The sequence below is a fragment of the Esox lucius genome, chromosome 6 (assembly GCF_011004845.1).
Source record: "Esox lucius isolate fEsoLuc1 chromosome 6, fEsoLuc1.pri, whole genome shotgun sequence".
NCBI lineage: Eukaryota > Metazoa > Chordata > Actinopteri > Esociformes > Esocidae > Esox > Esox lucius.
In genome coordinates, this window is record NC_047574.1 from 13,522,503 (window position 1) to 13,543,142 (window position 20,640).

At 41.6% G+C, this 20,640-nt stretch overlaps 2 protein-coding genes across 11 annotated transcripts in view; one reads left to right on the forward strand and one right to left on the reverse strand.

Moving 5' to 3' along the window:
• Window positions 1-4,471: 4,471 nt before the first annotated feature.
• Window positions 4,472-9,770, reverse strand: LOC105006889 (transmembrane protein 178A). The gene is made up of 4 exons (XM_029120166.2): window positions 8,937-9,770; window positions 6,316-6,429; window positions 5,984-6,121; window positions 4,472-5,456 (listed from the first exon to the last, which is right to left on the reverse strand). Exons 1-4 carry the CDS (start codon window positions 9,433-9,435, stop codon window positions 5,209-5,211), a joined length of 999 nt encoding a protein of 332 aa, XP_028975999.1. The 5' UTR covers window positions 9,436-9,770; the 3' UTR covers window positions 4,472-5,208.
• A 2,195-nt stretch (window positions 9,771-11,965) lies between these two features.
• Window positions 11,966-20,640, forward strand: part of LOC105006890 (mitogen-activated protein kinase kinase kinase kinase 3) — a 43,222-nt gene continuing 34,547 nt past the window's right edge. For 7 of the 10 annotated variants that reach the window (XM_020047467.3, XM_020047473.3, XM_020047474.3 and 4 more), the window contains exon 1: window positions 11,967-12,221. In XM_020047467.3, the coding sequence (XP_019903026.1) occupies window positions 12,126-12,221 (96 nt within the window). In that variant the 5' untranslated portion in view covers window positions 11,967-12,125. Of the gene's footprint in view, window positions 12,222-20,640 lie in introns of all 10 variants that reach the window. The other 3 variants (XM_020047466.3, XM_020047470.3, XM_010865613.4) reach the window with 2 other exon arrangements.

The following is a 20,640-nucleotide window of genomic DNA, read 5'->3' on the forward strand; positions in this document are numbered from 1 at the left end:
GAATGGTTGTGTCCTTCCATTTCATCTTGTTGTTGGTGTTAAAAAAGAAGAATTCTTTAAATCTGTCATTTTTAATATAAAAATGGCAGGACACTTTTACAGATGATCCTTCTAAGACACAAAATTGATTTTCCTTACCAAACTCAACCACCTCATCTGCAAATAGACCAGGAAAAAACAGGAGAAGTGTGGCAAACATACTTGCTGACAATGTCCACAGATACCTAGATATTCTGGATGCGCAGTTAAACTAAATGTGATGTGATGCTCTTAATTTTGTGTGGTAGGCAGAGTGAACTCATCTTGCGCAAGTCTTACTTCCTTCCGTTAAGATAAAGAGAGCTTGAAATTTGTTGAAAACATTAGTATGAGTGAGATAAAGAGGGTTGATCTGTTGAACCTTCCAGTGTATTTCATGACCAGCCCATGTTCCAGATGTCATAATATGTTTTCATCATTATACCATTAAAAACCTACTACAATACCAAGAAAAGCAACCAGGCAATCCAAGATCAGCCCGCCTGTATTAGCAGGAATACATGTTATTACCCTCACTGGATTTGAACCAGGGTCTCCTATGTGACCGGCTGTGTCTTTAACCACCATGCCACAAAGTTATACATGTGCCAGTTGTCGTATACATCTGCATTGTTAAGTCAAAACTCCACGGTTCTCAAAACGAGTTCCCTTAATTAGCTAACATCCAAACCAACAACAGGTATAACAGGGTTGCTACAGGTACGTGTATGTGAATATAATTCCTCGTCCTGTCAAATCGAAACAAGCAGAATCACAAAACACATTTGTTTATCCGTTATTTCGTATCTTTACATAAACTGATTTTTACTTCTATTTCATCAGTTTTTATACACATAGACCATATGAGGTCCTGATAGTTACATTTTCCTCACGTGGGTGGCAGGGTGATTACGTGATGCAGTTTGACAAATAACAATAATAGAATCTCATCAACTTGGGAAGTGAGCCAAAATGAGAATGGGCACATCTGCAATATACACAACTGTTTGTTTTTTTATTCTGCAGATTAAAACCTTAGTGAAAAAGTCCCTTTTATTTGAACTACAGTATGTCTTCATGCTGTGAATGTTATCCACATGTCAATTTAGTGTACCACTGTTGGGTAACTGCATATCATATTAAAGTAAAATGAATAATAAACATGTCCTGTGGTCCTACAAGTATGACATGGCAGCCTATCATGGAGCATCTAATCAGTAAAAGGTCTGTCTCTATCTGTCAGCAAAGTATTAAATCACCCAGGATGTTGCTGATAATGAGGATGTTCTCATGCTTTCCGGGTACACAAGGGGAGGGATGACCTTCGAAAGTTGTATGAACAGTTTATTAGGTTACAGATTACGTTTTTTGTTGTTAATTTTTCAATTAAAAAAAGAAGTGGAAATCGGTAATGATCAGCTAACTCTAGCCATTGCTGTCACAGATTAATCAAGACTGTGAGGGTTCGCCCTTTACATGCTTGAGTTACTCAGAGATTCTAATAAAATCTTGTTCCACTGCTTCTAGTATTTTAGGGATTAATCTCACACATTTCAGGGATCATTATTAACTGAATCCCTTCATTTAGTCAGACTCCGTCATACCCTTTGTCCAGAGTTGACAATAGTGTAGATTGTGTTGGGTATGCTTAGTACATCAGCAAATCCAATCTTCTGAATTGCCAGGTACCTCTTACTGAATGCACAGAGGAGTTGTCTTGTTGCATCTAATGGTTTGTTTACCTATTGTACTCTTATTACTCCATTTAGTCTGGGGGTAGGTTTTATTGGTGTGGTTTGGAAAAGGCATATTTGGATCATTTGGTGTTTAGTGCCACCTGGTTAGAAGACCTACCAAACCTAAAGACCTACCGGTGGTGACCCTCGTCTCAATATTTATTTCCGCTGGAGCCCTGAAAGTCAGACAACATCCAAGATAACAAAGGCCCTGTTTGTCTCTCCCCCAGTGCCGGCTGCCTCAGACTTCTGTCGTGAATTCTCTCTTTATGCCAGCGTTACTGAGTGGGTGCTTTGCTCCTACAAAAGGGTGAAAGCAAGGGTTTGTACTCAGGGGGATGTATATTAAAACATTTCACCTTATAGTAGAATAACTACTCAACCACAGAAAAGGAAATGCTCACTTTGGTGCCAGTGGTTTGGTTCTTCAAATGTATCAGCTTTTCTTGTGGTATTACTATTCTAATTGCAGTTTGTAGATACACTCTATTCTCTGAAACAGGTCTCAGGGTGATGGTTGGACAACAGACAATTTAATGAACTTACATGTAACTTAATATTTTAGATAAAAATCAAGGTCTTTATTTTCTTGATGATTAATATGTAACTGCAATTTGACATATCCAGATAATCTCATCGACACCATCATGCAATGCAAAATGTCAGTTCGGTGAAAATGTGTGTATTTTCTTCACGCGGGTGATTGCATTAATGTCTGTTGCCAACTGAACTGACACCCAGCTGGTTATTTTACAGAGCCAGACTATGACTATGTTGCTCATGGTACTACTAATGTTGGTTCTCGCTAGAACCATGTAGAGTATAGCAAAAATGTAGTCAATGTACTTTCAGTTGTTTTGAATAAAAGCATATATCAAAATACTAGTAGACATTATTTTTACTCCAGTTGCTTTTCCCTTTACTAAAACTTTGTATTTTTTCTTTTTACTTGTTCACCATCTTGTAAATTCTTTTTCAGTTCTTTCTTACCAATGACTCTTCAACATTAGTTTTCTCTTGTCCTATGCAGCACACATGGAAGAAACATGCTTAGGACATTATATTGCAGCCCCAGTGCTGTAAGAATGTACACCCCCTGAAAGGTTGTATTGTTTGCATAGATTTCCTAGTGTTTTGGATCACTGTCATGTTGCAAGAATTTTATTTGGTTCAGCTTCAACCTTTTTTTGAGTGGCCTCACGTTCTCATGTTGAATCGTTGATTCACTTGTATGTGATTCTTCTAGTTAAAAACAGGGTTTTGTTTTCAACAACAATGTCTGGCATTGTGGCAAATTAACTCAAACAACACCTTTTGACTTGTCTGTACCAACCACATAGTTCCAGTAGTCTTGATCTTCACCCGGGTGTTCAGTGGCAAAAATTCAGCCTTTCATTTAGAATTCTTTGAGAGCATACTGAACTTTTCTGACCTCCCATGTCGACCAGGTTTTTGTCTCTTGTCTCTTTGTGACAGTTGACTACTCTGAAATGAATTGTGGGAAAAGCTACCTGTAGATCCCTTGATGTTACTCTAGAGTTCTTAGATACGTCTTTCCTTATATGTAACAAAGACACTGGTGTTCTTTGAAATATATTCCTAATATGTAACAAAGACACAATTTAAGAGGTGATCACTTGTTCGAAGCACTGTATAGAGTTGCAAACAAAAGGCTATACACACTCAGCACAGAACACCCTTAGTATAAAATAAATATTGTACACACTACAGAGTGATTTTGTGGAAGCACCTTTGACAGTCATTACAACTGTTAATTATGTGACAAACATACCATAACATAATACTGCAACCACAATTCTTCAGAAAAGTGATCCACAACATTGCATTCTCTCAACATCAGTGGCATGTAAGATCCATTCAAACTATCACTTCGCAACAATGCAATTAATGCAGAAAAACACTGACAAATATGTGTAGACCTAAATCAGTAACACTTCATTACAGTTAATTTTTGTTATGGGTCAAAGTGGAACTCAATAAGTATTTTTCCAATGTAAAATGGAAAGAAAACCCACCTGAGTCTTCTGTAAACTTAACCCTGGAATACAGTTCTACTATTCAGCAAGACAATATATACGCTTGTACAGTATATGTTTCTTTAATGGAGATGGGCTTCATTGAAAGAGCTACTCTTTTATGCAATGGTTCCAATGACTGTGCAAATGGTTGGATAGATCTTTCAAGTATTCCTCAGTTTCCTTTTATAAAAGGACTAGTCTGAAATGATTCAGCTCTACTTATCGAATCTCAGCATGTGAATCATGTACAACAAAGACCCACTGTGGGAATAGTGCAAATGTTCAATGATACATGTGAGAAAACATCCACTGAAACAAGGGTGAAGAGTCCACTGGGGTTAGGGTTAATATCTAGCAGAAACGTCCACATGGAGTTAGTTGCATGTACACAGGGGTTTGGTCAGTGTCCGTTAATAAGATCATTCATGAATATCCACAGATGGGTTTTCCTTAGTTTTGGTTGGAGGTCCACTATTGTACCACATGACGGTCTTGAGAAAGAAACAAGGAAGAAACTGTGTTTCTCAGTGTTCTCATCACTGTTAAATCAATCCACTGAATATGCAGAAGGTAGGATGCATTTGTCTTGTGTTTATCCAAAGGCAGAAGTCTTTCTCTTTGTTGCCCTGTAAAATTTGACCTTTTTTTTTACACTTAAGAATCAAACAAGAAGACACGTAGATTGAAGATTTCTTTTAAAATGCAGACACCACAAAAAACATGCATTTTTCACACATGGGATAGACATCAGGGAATATGTTATGTATCATAGTTATGATATTGGAGTAATGTAGTCGATCTTAAATGTTGTGAATGTATTCCAAGGCATTTTGCCTAATATCACAGTCTACAGGACTCTCAGAAATATGTTTTTATGACATGAAATCAAAATTGATTTAATAAGAATTTTTAAAGGGGGTTAACACAATAAAATGTGTAAATGTCCATGGGAGAATGCTTCTGAGAGCTGCTGTATATATTCTGATAGGTCGGTTTTGATTAGAGTAGATGTCCATCTTTAATCAAGTTCTTTCTTATTTTCTATTGTGATTTGTATAGAACACCCTCCTCCTCCCCACACAGGATATACAGTATAATATGCAGAGGCAGTCGTGGGCTGAATCACAGACAAAAGTGCACAAAGACCACCAAAAAGCCTGAAGGCATGGGAGTAGCTGACATTAATGCTTCCATAATTCTATTCAGAGTTCTATTCAGATGTTTTTTAGACAGAAAAGGGTGTTACTCCTACGGACTGCTGACAGGTGTCAGACCGATATGGTCTTGGTCTGGAGGCCCTCACTGCCGCTCCGATGCTGCAAGGTGTCCATCAGACCCAGCCCCGGCCTGCAGACCCCTGCTAGGGCCCTGAGTGTGAGCGTTTCACAAGGATCGGTTTCGTGTAAAACACTGCATCACACGCCGCCACCGGGGGAGGCCTTGCCCTGCCGGACCTTGGCGCTGTGACAGCTGAGGACTGGGAAGGTGGTGCACAGACACCCAGACGCGACGGTCAGCCCCAGGCTGAGCCAGGCACAGAAGCTGGACCAGCTGTAGCCATGCTCCACGTCAGCAGGCAGCCCGTAGATGAAGGGAGGGACCCTGGCCAGGTCGTAGGACACGTTGGCTGCGTAGGTACACAGGGAGATGGTGCAGAAGATCCCTAAGAAGCCAAAGGAAGAGCAAGCCAGGGGTTCGGGAGTGTGGGAGAGAGACGGAAAGCAGTGGTCGTTTACAAAGGAAAATATTCCGTCCCCGTTCACGTTCAGGTGTGTCGAAAGTATATTTTTGGCCTAGGGGTTACTTAGGGCATTTTTATTAGGAATGATGTTTGAGTCACCACAGGGTCACCACAGGGTCACCACAGGGTCACCACAGGGATAGGAAACCGTGTGTGCATACTTCCTGTCTTTGTGAGGAGTAATAATGGCTGAAGTGGGCTCGGTGGAATAGAAACGCTTTAGAAAACAATGTTTTTAAACACTTCCCAGGCAGCCAGCTCCAACCCCAGGCCCTCTACCTGAACTCCAAACACCCGAAGTCACATGGACCAAAACAGAAGGGAGAACAGCAGGGAACCTCCACACAGAGGCCATTCCTCACGTTTCGAGACAGCGTCACACACACTCTCACACACAATCGCATGGGGCCTGGGTCGTGTGTGTGTGTGTGTGTATGTGTTGACAGTACCTGCCATGAGGAAGAGCAGCCCAGAGACATGCTGAGTAAGACTCCTCTCCCAGGCGAAGCTGACAGATGCCAGGATGCAGCCACACAACAGGACAGCGGCCGCCATGCCCAGAAACCCTGCTGTGATCCGTCGCAGGTCTGACGCCACGAACGAGAGGAGAGGTTGAGCCATCATGCAAAATACACCGTTCCCCTCTCTAAACACTGTAAGTTCTAGTTTCAACTTAACGGAAAAACAGTAAATGAGCATCTGTCTCGCTTTAAAAGGGAAGGTGGTGGAAGTGGAACGGCTCATTAAGGCAATCAGTGTCATAATTAGAATGGGTTGTTACGTAAGAGGTGCCACTCATCCTGCTGGATGGTACGGGTCAAGTTCAGAGGGATGTTGCGGAGCCGGATGGGCTGGGAGAAATGGTACTTGATGTTGGTGCAGCGCTGGGCTATACCTGCACAGAGACAAGAACTGGTGTGAACAAACTGTTGTCAGGGCAGTTGTTTCTGAATGAGACTTGTCTAATATCTATGGCTGTACTCCTTTTAGACTTGGCTGTGTCCTGTTGTTTTCCAAAGGGGTCTACTTTTACTTTGATTTATTTTTCGTCACTCTCATTGAATATCGTTATGTTATTACTTGCAGTAGTCAATATAGCCTGCATGTTAAGGCTTTGATAGTGTGCATGGCACTGAAACAGACTTCGTAATAGGATTTCAGGATGTATGTTTGTATCTTCCCCACAAGATGGCAGCTTTTATACAGATTCCTCTGAACTGTAAGAGGAAAGAGACAAATTCAACATGGTGCAAGCACATTATAGCATGGACTTTTGAAGCCATTGAGGGCATTTACTATTTTAAAGCAGTCAGTGGGGTGGAACTGTATTGGCTGATCCCTCATGACAAACCATGACTCCCAATTGGGTGATAAGGAGGGACCAGCCAATCTTTTTTAATTGATGTCTAGCCAAGTCTATGGTAAAAGCCAATGATCTGTCCTAGAAAGCCCCTGCAAGTCATGCTGCTGTTTATCAAGTAAAACTGGCAGCTTTTTAACTACTTTTCAGATTTGAAACAAAAAGACAATCATAACATACAGTCAGGTCCAGATAAATTGCTGTATTTAATTAACTACACTGTTAATGAGCTTCTTATATAGTCATTTTCCAACATGAAGAATATGTTGTACTTTGCTAATGATTGAAAGGAGTCAACCGAAATGACAATTGTCAAATTGTAAATGTATTTTCCAGAAGATTATGTATCATGTATCAAACTTATTGAAACCCCTTTTGCATCCTACACTTGCAGAAATAACAGCACTACTCCCTTTTCCTATAATTTGATGAGATTGTAGAACAATTTGGAAGAGATCTTAAACCATTCGTCTATATAAAATCTTTACCGATCCTTCAGATCTTTTAGTCTGTACTTATGGACCTTATATTTCAGGTTGTAAATTTAAGACTGGTACATTGGTTGCTTCCTCCAGACACTGTTTTAGTTTCAATTAACCAACATTTTGGGAAAACTTCCGTCAATACAATCAAACTATTGAAGGCAGTGATCACAAATCAGTTGTAATGTCACTGCTTTGCAAATGTTAGAAAGTCAAATTACACTGGTCACTATCCAAAATATCTTTGAGCAACTGAGAATTTACTATTGTTACACAACAAATGAACATCCAAAAAAAGGTCTAAAGAAAAATTCCTCTAAATGTTTTCCTCTTAGCAATTAGTGAATCTGAGATTGCTTATTCAAATCGCCAAGCAGCCATGTTATGTTTTCATACACGACAGCTATCAGTAAATGCAAACAGGGAGTGCACATACTTATATTTGATATTAATGTTAATTATGTTTTCGCAGGTTTGGGAGGGAGCTTACACTGGAATCTGATTTAGGGGGGCTTATTCTGGAATCTCATTTTACATATATTAATCTTGACTTCAGGTTTTATTTTGATAAAAGTGATATTTACATGGGTCAGGGGATGTGTGCATGGAATGTCAATAATTTTGAAAATGTTAGTGTAATTCCATACAGTATCATTTTCCTTATAGTTTTACTGTAACTTACATTTCTAAATCCCTTAACTTTAGAAATGTGTCCCTTCTGGACAAGACTATCCAGTTTTTCAACAATCCCTGATAGAACAAGGCCCGTTATTATTTCACTAAAGATACACTTGCCGGATGTTAATGGGGCAGTCTGCAGTTGTTACACCAAATTAATTACATATAAATTAATTGTTAATACACTACCCATTTCTTATGTAAGTAATAAGGCAACAGCGGTTGTGGTATATGGTCAATATACCACGGCTAAGGACTGTTCTCATGTTGATGTAATGTGGAGATACTGGATTGCCTATAACACAAAGCCCAGAGGTGCCTTACAATTACACCAATGAACACAATTAGAACTGTACAACTTCATAACTGTTCTATACAGTATGACAAACCAAAGCTTCCAACCAATCACTATTTAGGGTTCAAATCACTGTTTATAAGAAAGAACATACCTTAGAAATGCCTCAAATATAAACTGCCATCAGAACATACAATGTACTTTTTTCATTACAATGTAAAAAATAGACAACTGTAATACTGATATACTGTAGTATACGTCCTTGCATCTACAGCTCTAGCTGTCTTGAATTTCCGAGTGGTTTCATTGCTCCAGGCCCATCTGGTTTTTACCAAAACAGAGGTGGATAAGGCTTTGTTATTGTTTTTAACTATGGATTGTTTACATCTAGAAGGGTGCGGTTTTACTGCACTGCACAGGACCGGGTAAAATGGAAAAGTATGAACGGGATCCTTGCGATTTACTACTGATGTCAGATCACTAAAATGGAAATGTAAAATGTTTAGGTTTAAGGCAGGGACGTCCCAAGTGTCCCGGAATAGCCTGATAGCACCAACCTGAGTCAAATTCTCCAGAACATCTCTTACCCTTGGCAATGAGGTTGTCGATGTCCCTGTCCTTACCGAGCTGATAACACTTCTTCCAAAGTCCAGAGTAAGTGGAGAAAAGAGGTCGCCCACATTCAGTTTCTAAAATTCCCATTCCCAAAATTGACCTCCAGTTTTCCAGGAGCTCCTCCTCTCTACTCCCGACATGTATGGCCCGGAGTAACGCTTGGTTTCTTCGAGGATGGCTGCTGTCCATGAGTGGCAGGTGATAGATGGGCATTAGCCGGTTCTTTTGGTCGTTTGCGTCCGGCCCGAACTGATCGCAATTTTGTCTGTGCCGTGTGGTGTCCGTCTCGTACCAGTGGTCGGTCATGATAGCTGCGATGAGAAGCGCCATTGACGCCAGGCTCATGGACAAACTGATAGCCGTCACCAAGGTCTGTTTCTCCATCCTGTGGTCGTTAACATCAGAAAAGTCGGTAAAGGGAGCCACTCCATCCACTTCACTTCTCATCAGTACCGGCTTGCATGGCTTCATCCGGTCCTACAGGATACTGAATAAGCTGTATAAACGGTCTGGGCATCTCCGGCTGGGTTCAGGACAGGCGCACGAATAACCTGTCGGGGTTCTGTTCTACTTTGTCGACTCCTGGACTGGCATATCCTATCCTATGAAAATGGGGTTGACCAGAAGCCTATCAGTAATCCTGTGCGCGGGCAAGTCTGTATGCGCGGCTTCGGATCTCGAGGCTAAAGGAAAGCAGAGAGGCGCGGCGCACGGAGCGCACAATGAAAGTCAGAGCAGTCACGCATTCTGACAGCGCAGCTGCACGTAGCCTACCAATAAAAAAACCTGGCATTATAGGGAAATGTTTTCCAAAATGACTACTAGCCTATGATGATTATATTTCAAAGCAACAATGTTTCTGTCATATAGATAACGTACTTCGTTCATCATAATGCCTTAGTTGAAACAGAACAAAACACTTTAAGACTGTGGTGGTAGGCTTGAGATAAACGTGGGTTTCTGGAATGTTCAGATACCTTTAAACCACCCGCTATTCAATTCAGTCCGTAGCCTACAATTTAGTTGAAAAAATGTTTTGGAAGGGGGAAAAACTGTCCAATCTTAAATGTTTAAAACTAGATAAGAATTAAGTAGATTTCCGTTCTTGGTGCTTAAATGTTTTAATAGTCTAACTGCTATTTTCGGGCCCGCAAATTGATTGAGGATAACGAACCGTAGCCTACATTACAAAACAAATTTGTGGCTGCAGTGAAAGCAGGCAGGGTGGACGTGGAACCCACAGGAATAGCTAACAAAGATAAAACATACATTACGTGTATATTTTACTTCTCATTTAGAGGGTGATGTTGAAATGCACAGCAGGTCTTGGTTCGTGAAAGGGACCTCAGTAAAGTAAGTTAATACCATGTCTATCGTTAACATAGGGCCTAGGCCTAGAGAACCTTCAATATAAAAAAGAATTTGCACTCACGGATATGCATGATTAATCTCTTTCCTGATGTTGAACAACCACTCTTAATATTCTAAGACTGATTATTTCTTTGCTGCAGTATTTTAAAAAAGTCAGGTATTCTATTAGGCATAAAATGAGGGCATGTTCATGTTTCCCTGTTGTTGTATTTTTCAAGGCTTCCCTCACATTTTAGTGTTGATTAAATAAATGGTAGTGTATTCTAATAAAAATTATAAAAGCAATTATGGAGTGTGTTTAATTGGTCATTGTCTGTGTAATACAGTACAACTAATAAAAAAGTATCATGTCTGGATGTAAAATTAGAAAGAGGTGTAGCCTATGAATCAGAAGTGATTATTCATAAAATAGTAGGCCTAGTTAGAATGTGGTTGACAAGCCCCAGAATATTATGTGCCATTCATATTAAAATTGGGCTCCAAAAGACTAGTTATTAAAATACAGTAGACAAATTTGATTCTAAAATGTTCTAAAATTGACCTGCAAAAGGTTGACGGAGTCTCCATTCCGGTCTTCCTTGGAAGATGTCCTTCTTGAATCTATGGCTTGAACATGTGTTGAATGGTGAAAAATTGATAGGTTCTACAAAAATTCAGTTAGCCCAAGTGTTCTTATGTAACCCAAAAATATGACAAAGCATGGTCTCAGCTGCATAATCAGAATAGTGTTGTAGCACAGCAGTACACACACCCACACAGTTTTTCTATCCTTGCGATGGGACTGAAATGCTGACCCTTTTAACCTCAATAACCTAAACGTTATGATTACACTTGCCCTAGCACCTAAACCTAAACCTGTAATGCGCCCTAGCACCTAAACCTAAACCTGTAATGCGCCCTAGCACCTAAACCTGTAATGCGCCCTAGCACCTAAACCTGTAATGCGCCCTAGCACCTAAACCTGTAATGCGCCCTAGCACCTAAACCTGTAATGCGCCCTAGCACCTAAACCTGTAATGCGCCCTAGCACCTAAACCTGTAATGCGCCCTAGCACCTAAACCTGTAATGAGCCCTAGCACCTAAACCTGTAATGCCTAAATCTAAAAGTATAACACCAATTCTAACACTATGACGAATTGTAGGTTTTTCCTAAATATTTTTCCAATTTGGCAGGTTTCACTATCTTTGTGAAGTGATTTGGTCCCCAAATGAACACATCTTTTTATCCTTGTTGGGACCAGATCACTTATTACTTATTTCCCTTACCCTAAACCTAAAATCTGGTCCCCATTCGTTTAGCTAATCCAGAATAAAACACTCTCACACACACACACACACACAATCATGACATCTGCTCTTGCTTATTACCCCTTCAACTATTCAACCCATCCCTCTTGTCATCAATCCTTGAACTAAAACTGAGTAATTATCAGTTGAAGTCATCCAGTGTGGCGTTTGAGACCTATATAATTATTTTCGGCCCATAAACTATTTCATTCTTCGTAATCTTTTATCTCCCGCTTGGTCTTTATCGTCAGCCAACCATCTCCTAGTACACTGCCGCCGTTGTAAGCTGCTGCACACTTTCCCCCAGACTGCTTTTTCATGGAGAACGTAAACTATATTTGTGCGCATGCCTATTGCGCATTGGAAGCCATGTTGAAGTTTCAGTGGAGGCTGGCTTTGATTTTCTGACGTTGTATGTTTTTAGGTTTGTTTGTTTTGTTCAATTTTTAGTATTGGTGTAGTTCAATAACACTATTCGGATCCATACACCGGAGTTCTGAAGATGAATTCCAGTGTCGACCTATCCAGGCGCAATCCGCAGGAGGATTTCGAGCTGATACAGCGGATAGGAAGCGGCACATACGGAGATGTCTACAAGGTAACTGCTGCAATAGCAGCAGAAGCTAACTTGTTTAGCTATTTTGATACATCGTTACAATAAAACCAGCAACATGCACGTCACATTTTGTCAACATACCGTATTCAAATTGACCTAAGCTTAGGAGACTATAAGGCACAACGGGGTTTGACAAGTGTTTGACAAATTGTTGATAATGCTTGGAGACGTGGAAGGCACCTTGCTGGAATTTCTTATCGCGAAAACACTAAAACACAATTCCTGTCTTGTTCTGCTTTGATGTACAAAGCTACTTTTCCCGTCACCACCCTTGGATATTATTGGCTTTCTTCCTTATTTGCGTGCCTGTTTGTTTGTGTCGTCTTATTCGTCTGGTTCCTCACAACAGACAAGGCCCAGAGTAGCCTATATAGAAACATTCGGGCTGGGCAAGGCTAATGGATATTCCAGTTAAATTCGATTTTAGCCCAGGAAACGACATAGTATTGCATGAATGATACGTGGAAGCTGTTTTGGGACCTTGCAATACAGCTATTGTGTTAAATTGTTGTTATTTATGTTGTTGCGTTTTAGTACGCTTAAACAGTTTACTCCTACTTGTTAGAAATGAACAACAATATACCTGTTGTACAACAATATACATTGCCAGCCATTTACATTTTATTTAACTATTAAACCACACTGAATTCTTATGCAGGTTGGATGAAGGTTCATGTAATCTGAAGTATTTTAGCAGTTTGTTTAGTATCATGACCATTCAGGAGGCCTACGCCCACAATCTTGCTTAGATGGCGCAAGTGGTTTTGAGGATTGGTATTTTGAGAATTGGATGACTGTTCGTTGTATTAAGTGGAATTTAAAGGCCTACTGTGTGAAGACTTCAAAGTATACATTTACAGCACAATTTAACTTATACAGAGAATAGCTAATGTAGAGCACAACAAACCTCTGGCTATAGAAGTAAGTTAATGGCATGTACATGGTTTGAAGAATGGATATGTTTTCTCCTTAGTCATAGTGAATGCTTGTTAAGTGTGTTTTGCACATCTGGGTAGGCTTGGTCTGGAATGCAGTGGTAGTGTGTGTATTCATGTCTGTGTGGGGGTGGATCTGTGTGTGTGTGTGTGTGTGTGTGTGTGTCTGTGTGTGTGTGTGTCTGTGTGTCTGTGTGTCTGTGTGTGTGTGTGCGCGCGCACAATCCATTGTTTAAGGTTGATCCTGTAAAGGAAGAGGTAGAGTAGAAAATCCTGGTCAGATTCTCAGCTGAACCTATTCACAATCAGACCGTGCAGAACTGTTTGCAGTGTCCATCCTGTTTGGGCCTGATTGTTCTGTTTTCCTCCAGTTGTTTGGTCATTAAACTGTTGGAATTAAGCCCCAGCTTGTTTTATCTTCAAGAATGTTCCTTAACTTTTCGTGTCTTTTGTACCAGTTTATTGTCTATAGCAACAGCCTAATGCGTTTGCCTTAAATTATTGAGAATACATAACACAGTAGGCTGTCATTTACCTAGCCAAGGATTTCAATTCCCCTTAAGGTAATTCTATGTTGCTGACTATTGTAATTGTACTGAGGATATAATCTGCTTACTGTGCAGATCTGACCGGTACAAGTTCTGGACAGTGGAGCGAGAATCCGGAGACGGTGGCGCAGTGGTGATGTCGTCCACCCATCCAAATAAGAACTTGTTTGTTGTGCACTACAGTACCTCACTGTTTTTGTCAGCTGTCAGTCAGATAGCAGTGCTTCTCTTTGGAAATGATGTCACCTCTCAATATCAGTGCCCATTGGTTAAGATGTTATACAACATGCATTAATGACTGTCAGGATGCCTTCCTTTATTTGAATAATGAGGCATATTATTCTAGACTACACGTTTTACAGGCCTTGTCCATGCTAACCGTTTTTGATAGGGGAGGTCAGAAACGTGTTCGACTGTTGTTGTTGGGATTGGAAGCAGAGCTCTATCAGGTTGGCAGCTAGGTTGTTAATTAGTTGTGAGCAGGTTTCATATTGTTGGCCTGTTGTCTTGGATGACAGTGTAAGCAGATGAGATGCGCCCAGCAGAAGATTGTTTTCCTTGGCTTCCACAGGAGTTTAGCGTTTCCTCCTCGTCCGAGCGATGAACTGTGTGTATCTGTTGACACACTGTCCAAACTTAGCGCCGCTCGTAAAGTGTGGAATATGAAACTTCATCAGACTGCGAAGAGGGGTTTTGAAGAAGCCGTTTGTGAAGTGAGGTTCTGCTGGTTGCTTTATGTGCAGACCACAGAGTTGTCAACGTACTGCCCATGCTTTTCAGGCTGCTTTTTTGGCTTTGCACAAGCTGCCGGTTGCCGGAGTTCCTTGCAAGGTTCCTGGAGCAGCAGACGACCTCGGAAGCTCTGCTGTCACTAGTGATGTGCCGTTTGCGAACGATCAATTCATTTTGAACAGTTTTTTTCCTGACTCGAGATTTGCAAGAACTTTTTAGTTACTCGTTCTAGGGTATCGTTCAGTTGAACGGTTTGCGGACGATTTCTACATCAGTGGTTTCATGTGCTGTTGTCAAGCTAAGCGCTCGGCCCAAAGGCGGTTTACGTTCGCAGAGAATAATGTATCAAGCCAGGCAGAATTTTAAATGCATGTTTGTAGCGCGTCATTGAATGCGGGTTGCAATAATTAATTTAGACAATTGGTCATTGCTTGTGATGGTACACACACATTTATATAAAAACATAAGACGGAGGTTTTGTTAAAAAATACTTGAATGACTGACATGTTACATTATATGATTCATTTGAACGACTGTTTCGTTCATTCCAACGGCTGGCAGCAGATATCTACACATCGTCAACAGCAGGATTCATACGCTGTCCTCCAGCTCAGTGCTGCATCCAACAGCTGTTTGTTTTATGTTCGCAAATGAACATTCATCAATCCAACAGCGTTATAAAGATGTTTATAACTGATAATTAGGCGCAGGGTGCAATAATGAATGCAGTTAACTGGTTATTGATTGTGACGATACACACATTTATAGGAAAACACTGAGTTTTTGTTAAGTGTCAAGAACGACTGACTCAGTTCGGTTTCATAGTTCATTTAAACTGTTTAGTTCATTCGAACGCCTGGCATTATACAATATCACTGACTGTGTTCATACGCAATATGAGTTCCTATTTACTGTTATTAAAGTGCACTTTTCTGTAATGACTTGTGCTATTTTGTGCGTGTCTGTATGTGGACAGGTGGAGCACTTCTCTCTCACGGGTTATATTTCAGGGTGGGCCTACATGGAGGTGGTTAGGGGAAGTTATGTCTTTAAATGCAGTTGCTCGGGTCTGTTTATTTTGATTTAATTCAGGCTATTTTTACTGTTTGGCTCAAACTTTGGAGATCTGTTTTTGGTTTCTGTATGTATGGCCTGGCCCAGGCACTGGCTTCATTGACCTAGTTTTCCCAGGATAAGCCTGGATTTTAATGCTGGCTGCCTGGGCTGTGAGGAAGCCAAACCCTCGGATCACATTTGAACCCTATACGGAATGAGATTACTTGATATGCCATGTTTTCACCATGTGTTCATTACCTCAATGACACGGCGCTGTTTAACGAACCATAATGTGAAAATATCACTCAATGCACAACCAATGGAGGGCCAGTTGTCAAGAAACAAAATAGCTTTCAAACCCTTTGTTTTGAATTGCAATGTGTGGTCTCCAAGCGCAGGCAAAGGATGTCATAGACCTGGAAGGATTCTGTATGGAGGAATGGTCTACGATGAACTTTTTAGAAATGGGCTCCGTAATGTTATTCTCTCATGGTCACCTTGAAACTGTTAACTGCTCTCAGCTCTGCTCATCTCCATGCATCGACATTATATTTGCATATTCTGTAACTTTTTTTTAAATATGTGCATCATCTGTAAATTGATGTATATTATATACACACCACTCTGTGGTTTGTCAAATTTGGAGGATGGTTTGAGACACTGTTTAAGATTGCCGAAGATGTTTGAATCTTGGGATCACCAAGTCACCAAAACTACAATTTGACACCACCTCCATGCCAGCAAGCTATTTGGACATCTTGCCAGAAGGCTGCCTCTACTACAAATTCCAGCAATTACTTAACATCATTGGAACTTTTATTGAAACCCAGTTTCGTGGTCAGATGGCAACGATAATATATTGGGAGGTGCACACGTAAAATAAATCAAATCAAATAATGTGGTGCTTATATGATTTTGTTGTGTTTCAAACACACCCTAGAGCAAAATCCTGCAGCCTTTGCCATGTGGGTAAACTGTGTAGTTGTTGGATCTTCTGGCAGGACAATGATCTGAAGAAATCTTACAAGCAATTATTAGGTCAGAAGGGGCTGAGGAGGGGTTGGATCAGGTCGGGCGGGGCTGAGGAGGGGTTGGATCAGGTCGGGCGGGGCTGAGGAGGGGTTGGATCAGGTCGGGCGGGGCTGAGGAGGGGTTGGATCAGGTCGGACGGGGCTGAGGAGGGGCTGGATCAGGTCGGACGGGGCTGAGGAGGGGCTGGATCAGGTCGGACGGGGCTGAGGAGGGGCTGGATCAGGTCGGACGGGGCTGAGGAGGGGCTGGATCAGGTCGGACGGGGCTGAGGAGGGGCTGGATCAGGTCGGACGGGGCTGAGGAGGGGCTGGATCAGGTCGGACGGGGCTGAGGAGGGGCTGGATCAGGTCGGACGGGGCTGAGGAGGGGTTGGATATGGTCGGACGGGGCTGAGGAGGGGTTGGATCAGGTCGGACGGGGCTGAGGAGGGGTTGGATATGGTCGGACCGGGCTGAGGAGTCGTTGGATCAGGTCGGACCGGGCTGAGGAGGGGTTGGATCAGGTCGGACCGGGCTGAGGAGGGGTTGGATCAGGTCGGACCGGGCTGAGGAGGGGTTGGATTTGATTAAAGGTATACTGGAAATCATTTTGGATTGGTTGGATATAATTTTGGTTGGTTGGTCAACTCTTTCTTTGCATTGCGTTATTCTACTATCAGTAGTTATATTTCCCTTTGTTGCATGCAATAAAGCTCAATGATTTCATGTTATATTTTTGTTGATTTTTACTTATTTTTTTAACTGTGGAAAATTCTCAGAGCCCGACTAAATCACCACAAGAGCCCGCCTAGATCACAGACACGTCTGAGACACAGGAGACACACACACTTCTATCGTGATTAGCCAACTGTCTCCTCTCCAGTGTGTGTGCTGTGTTTGATGTCTTGCTGCACATTCATTTGGCTGTGTTTTGAGACCAAGCTGCACTCAAATTGCTATGAGCTATGTGGCTAATTTTCCTTGTCATTTGTCTTCCTCTGAACGGACTGTAATACTCCTCCAGTATGACGTGAGCTTGCAGTTGATTTGGCATTCGTGCTCATGGGATCTATAGTTTATTGCTTAAGTATTCACCTTTTTAGCTTTTTCAAAAATGTTGTGTTTCAAAGTGTGATTTAAGTTTATAATACTAATATTTGATTAGATACTTATTCCCCTTCCCTGAAACCATTGCATTACGTTGCACAATGAGATTGCGCCATATTTTTGTTTCCAATATTTTTCCCGAAATACTTCAGGCTGTCAAATAGTGGGGGATCATGGGATGGATCACTCAGACATTCACTGTATTCTTGGTAGAGGACTCCAGTGTAGATTTGGCATTGTGTTGCTGGTTATTTTCCTCCTAGAAGGTGAATTCCTCTCTAAGTATCTGATGTCAAGCGGACGGAAACAGGTTTTTCTCTAGATTTTTGCCTGTACTCATCTGCATGTTTTTTCTGCAACTCCCTCGTCTTTGCCGATGACAACTATACTCATACTATGTTTCAGCCACCGCCCTGTCAGTAAATAAGGCAGTTACTCAATAATGTGTTGTTTTGGATTTCTCTCAAATGTAAAGCAATATTGCATTAGTGCCTCGTTGTGTTTGGATTACAAAATGTTCTTTGCCGTAACTTTGGTAATTGTATTAAAAAGCAATAGTTTCTTAAATTATGCTAGCTTCATGTAAAACTCGTTTATTTTTATTATTATAACACTGACAGTACTGGAAATCAAATGGCAATGTGATTCTATGATGTAAGATGTACCGTGTGCTGCATTTCAGAGAGGGCATGTTTAGAGACCTATATGTTGTCTTGGTGGATATTGTTTTGCAGTTATGTTTCCTTTCAAATGTGTTTAAAAGAGACAAAATAAGATAAATGCAATTCCATTGCAGGTCCAACTGCCACCCCCCTCAGGTTCAACACGCATTTTACAAAAGGACCATGTCAGTCTGGCACTTCATACGATTTCCTCAGACTGTCTCTCAGCAGGTTGGAGTCAAGGGGAGTATATTCATTTATTTGACATTCATGGGTTTCTAAAATGATTGATGAAGATCCTGCTGAATGTGAAGGCAGCAGGTGAAACGCATCCATTCTGCAGAACCACAATGATGGCATTTTTATCGGCTACATGAGGGAGCTGTTGACAATGGGAGGCCCATTGGTGATTGTTGAAAACAAAGACACTACCGAACAGCCAGCAGAAGGCATGTCGTCTGTCCTCTCTTTAGCTTTTTCAGTAGTCAGGTGAGATGCGCTATAACGTTTAGAGTTTTCTTGGGTTGCATTGTTGTATTTCCTTCTTCAGTGTTGTGGTTTTTACTCTGTGTTTCTCTAAAGGCGTTTCTATAAAGGGCTGAGTCGAAAAACAAGTGGAATTTATCATTTATGATCTCCTACCAGTGTGCTTAATTCCATTCCTAAATACGCATTTTGGATCTTTTTTATGCAATATTGATAAATGAGGCGCCTGGACTGTGCAGTTTTATCTCATTTGTCTTTACAGAAGAGTTGAAGCTCTGTCAAATTACAAGGGGATCTCCTGTGCGTAGGCCTCTAGGTCAGTCCAAAGATTGTTTTCTAGGATTGTGGAATGTGCCAACATGTTGCTCCAGCAGCCACTGTCATTCCTCCCCTCTGCTCCTGCCAGGCCTAGGCCAATATTGTAACCAACAAATATGGTTACATCTTTGCCGGAGTGTGTGTCTGCGGTTCTCCGTTCCTCCCAGTGTCTCCTCTTCCATACAAATACCTGGTTTTCCATGCGTAAAAGTACCAGGTTTTCCCATGTAGTGCGTCCTTGCTTTTCCACACACACACCCGTTTTTTCCAGACCATGATGTCGATGCACTCCACAGCCCCTCATGCATATTGCAGTGTTGGACTCCTGGAGCTGTTTCCCCCCCCCGGTCACAGCCAGTCGGTTACAGCGCTTCTAGCAGCAACTGCCATTTCTATTTTTAGATTAGACCCAGTGCTGGGAAAAGGCCGGCTGCCTTGGGCAGTCTACATCAGTGTGTTGTGTATGGACACGCCTTGTGTAGCTCAGCATTAATGACATGGGGCCTCGTGTAGACCTAGCCGGATTCCCATTGATGTTCTTCTCCTTATAAGAAATGTTGTCCTGCCACTGATTCTACAGAGAACGTATCGCAGCCCTGTGACCATTTCCACTCGTCGTGACTCATCAGGCACTTGTCTGTCCGTTGTCTGACTGGTAGCTCTTCATGTCGCCGTTATTTTTCCCCTTTATACTTCCCATGGGTGTACAGTGGCTTCTGTCTCTCCCTGTCTCCCTCGTCTGTCCCGCCCCTCTTCCTGCCATTCACGCTGTCACTGGTGACATCATATGAAACCTTTTAAGGCAGCCTGCTTGCTATTCTAGGATTGTGCATTCGTATAGGTCACTGATCATATGGTGAATAACATGGCTTTGTTCGCTATGCTCAGTAAGGCCTGAGTGTTTCGTTGTGAACGGGTGGACTGGTGATTCTAACGAGACAGATGTTCCATGACTGGCTGTAGTTCAAAGCAAGGGTCAATATATGCGGGTAAATCATGTCGCATGGCTTCTCTGTCAGTCTTCCTGCTTTCTTCCACACTGTCTCGTGAGTGTAGTAGAGTTCTGTGGTATTCCTTTTCTATGGTAGTTCAGTCTTTCACTTGAAACAGATTATTCTTGATGACTGTTCTGAGAGGGGTGTTCAATCAATGAAATTACATTCACATGTTATTCATTTATCCAGCGCAATTAGAAGTGTGTGTGTCTGTGTTAGGATGGACACGATTTAGTAGATGGATCAATTGTTTGGTCGGTAGGCTCTTGGTTGCTCCGGGTTTTTATAGTCGCCCTGTCAAAAAGGATGTATTGTTCCGAGACCCCTGTGGGATTCATGCCTGTCTCAGTAGGCGTCTTCAGGCTGCTAGTCTGCTTCATCTCAAAGTGTGTGTGTGTGTGTGTGTGTGTGTGGGGGGGGGGGATATAGCCAATGTATGTCATCATAGAATAAGCTTGAATAGTCTACTTATCAAAAACATCTTGCCCATCTTGTGCTTGTTCAGGACTTACGAGTTACATGTTTTGATCAGTGAGCAGCATTGGCTTGCAC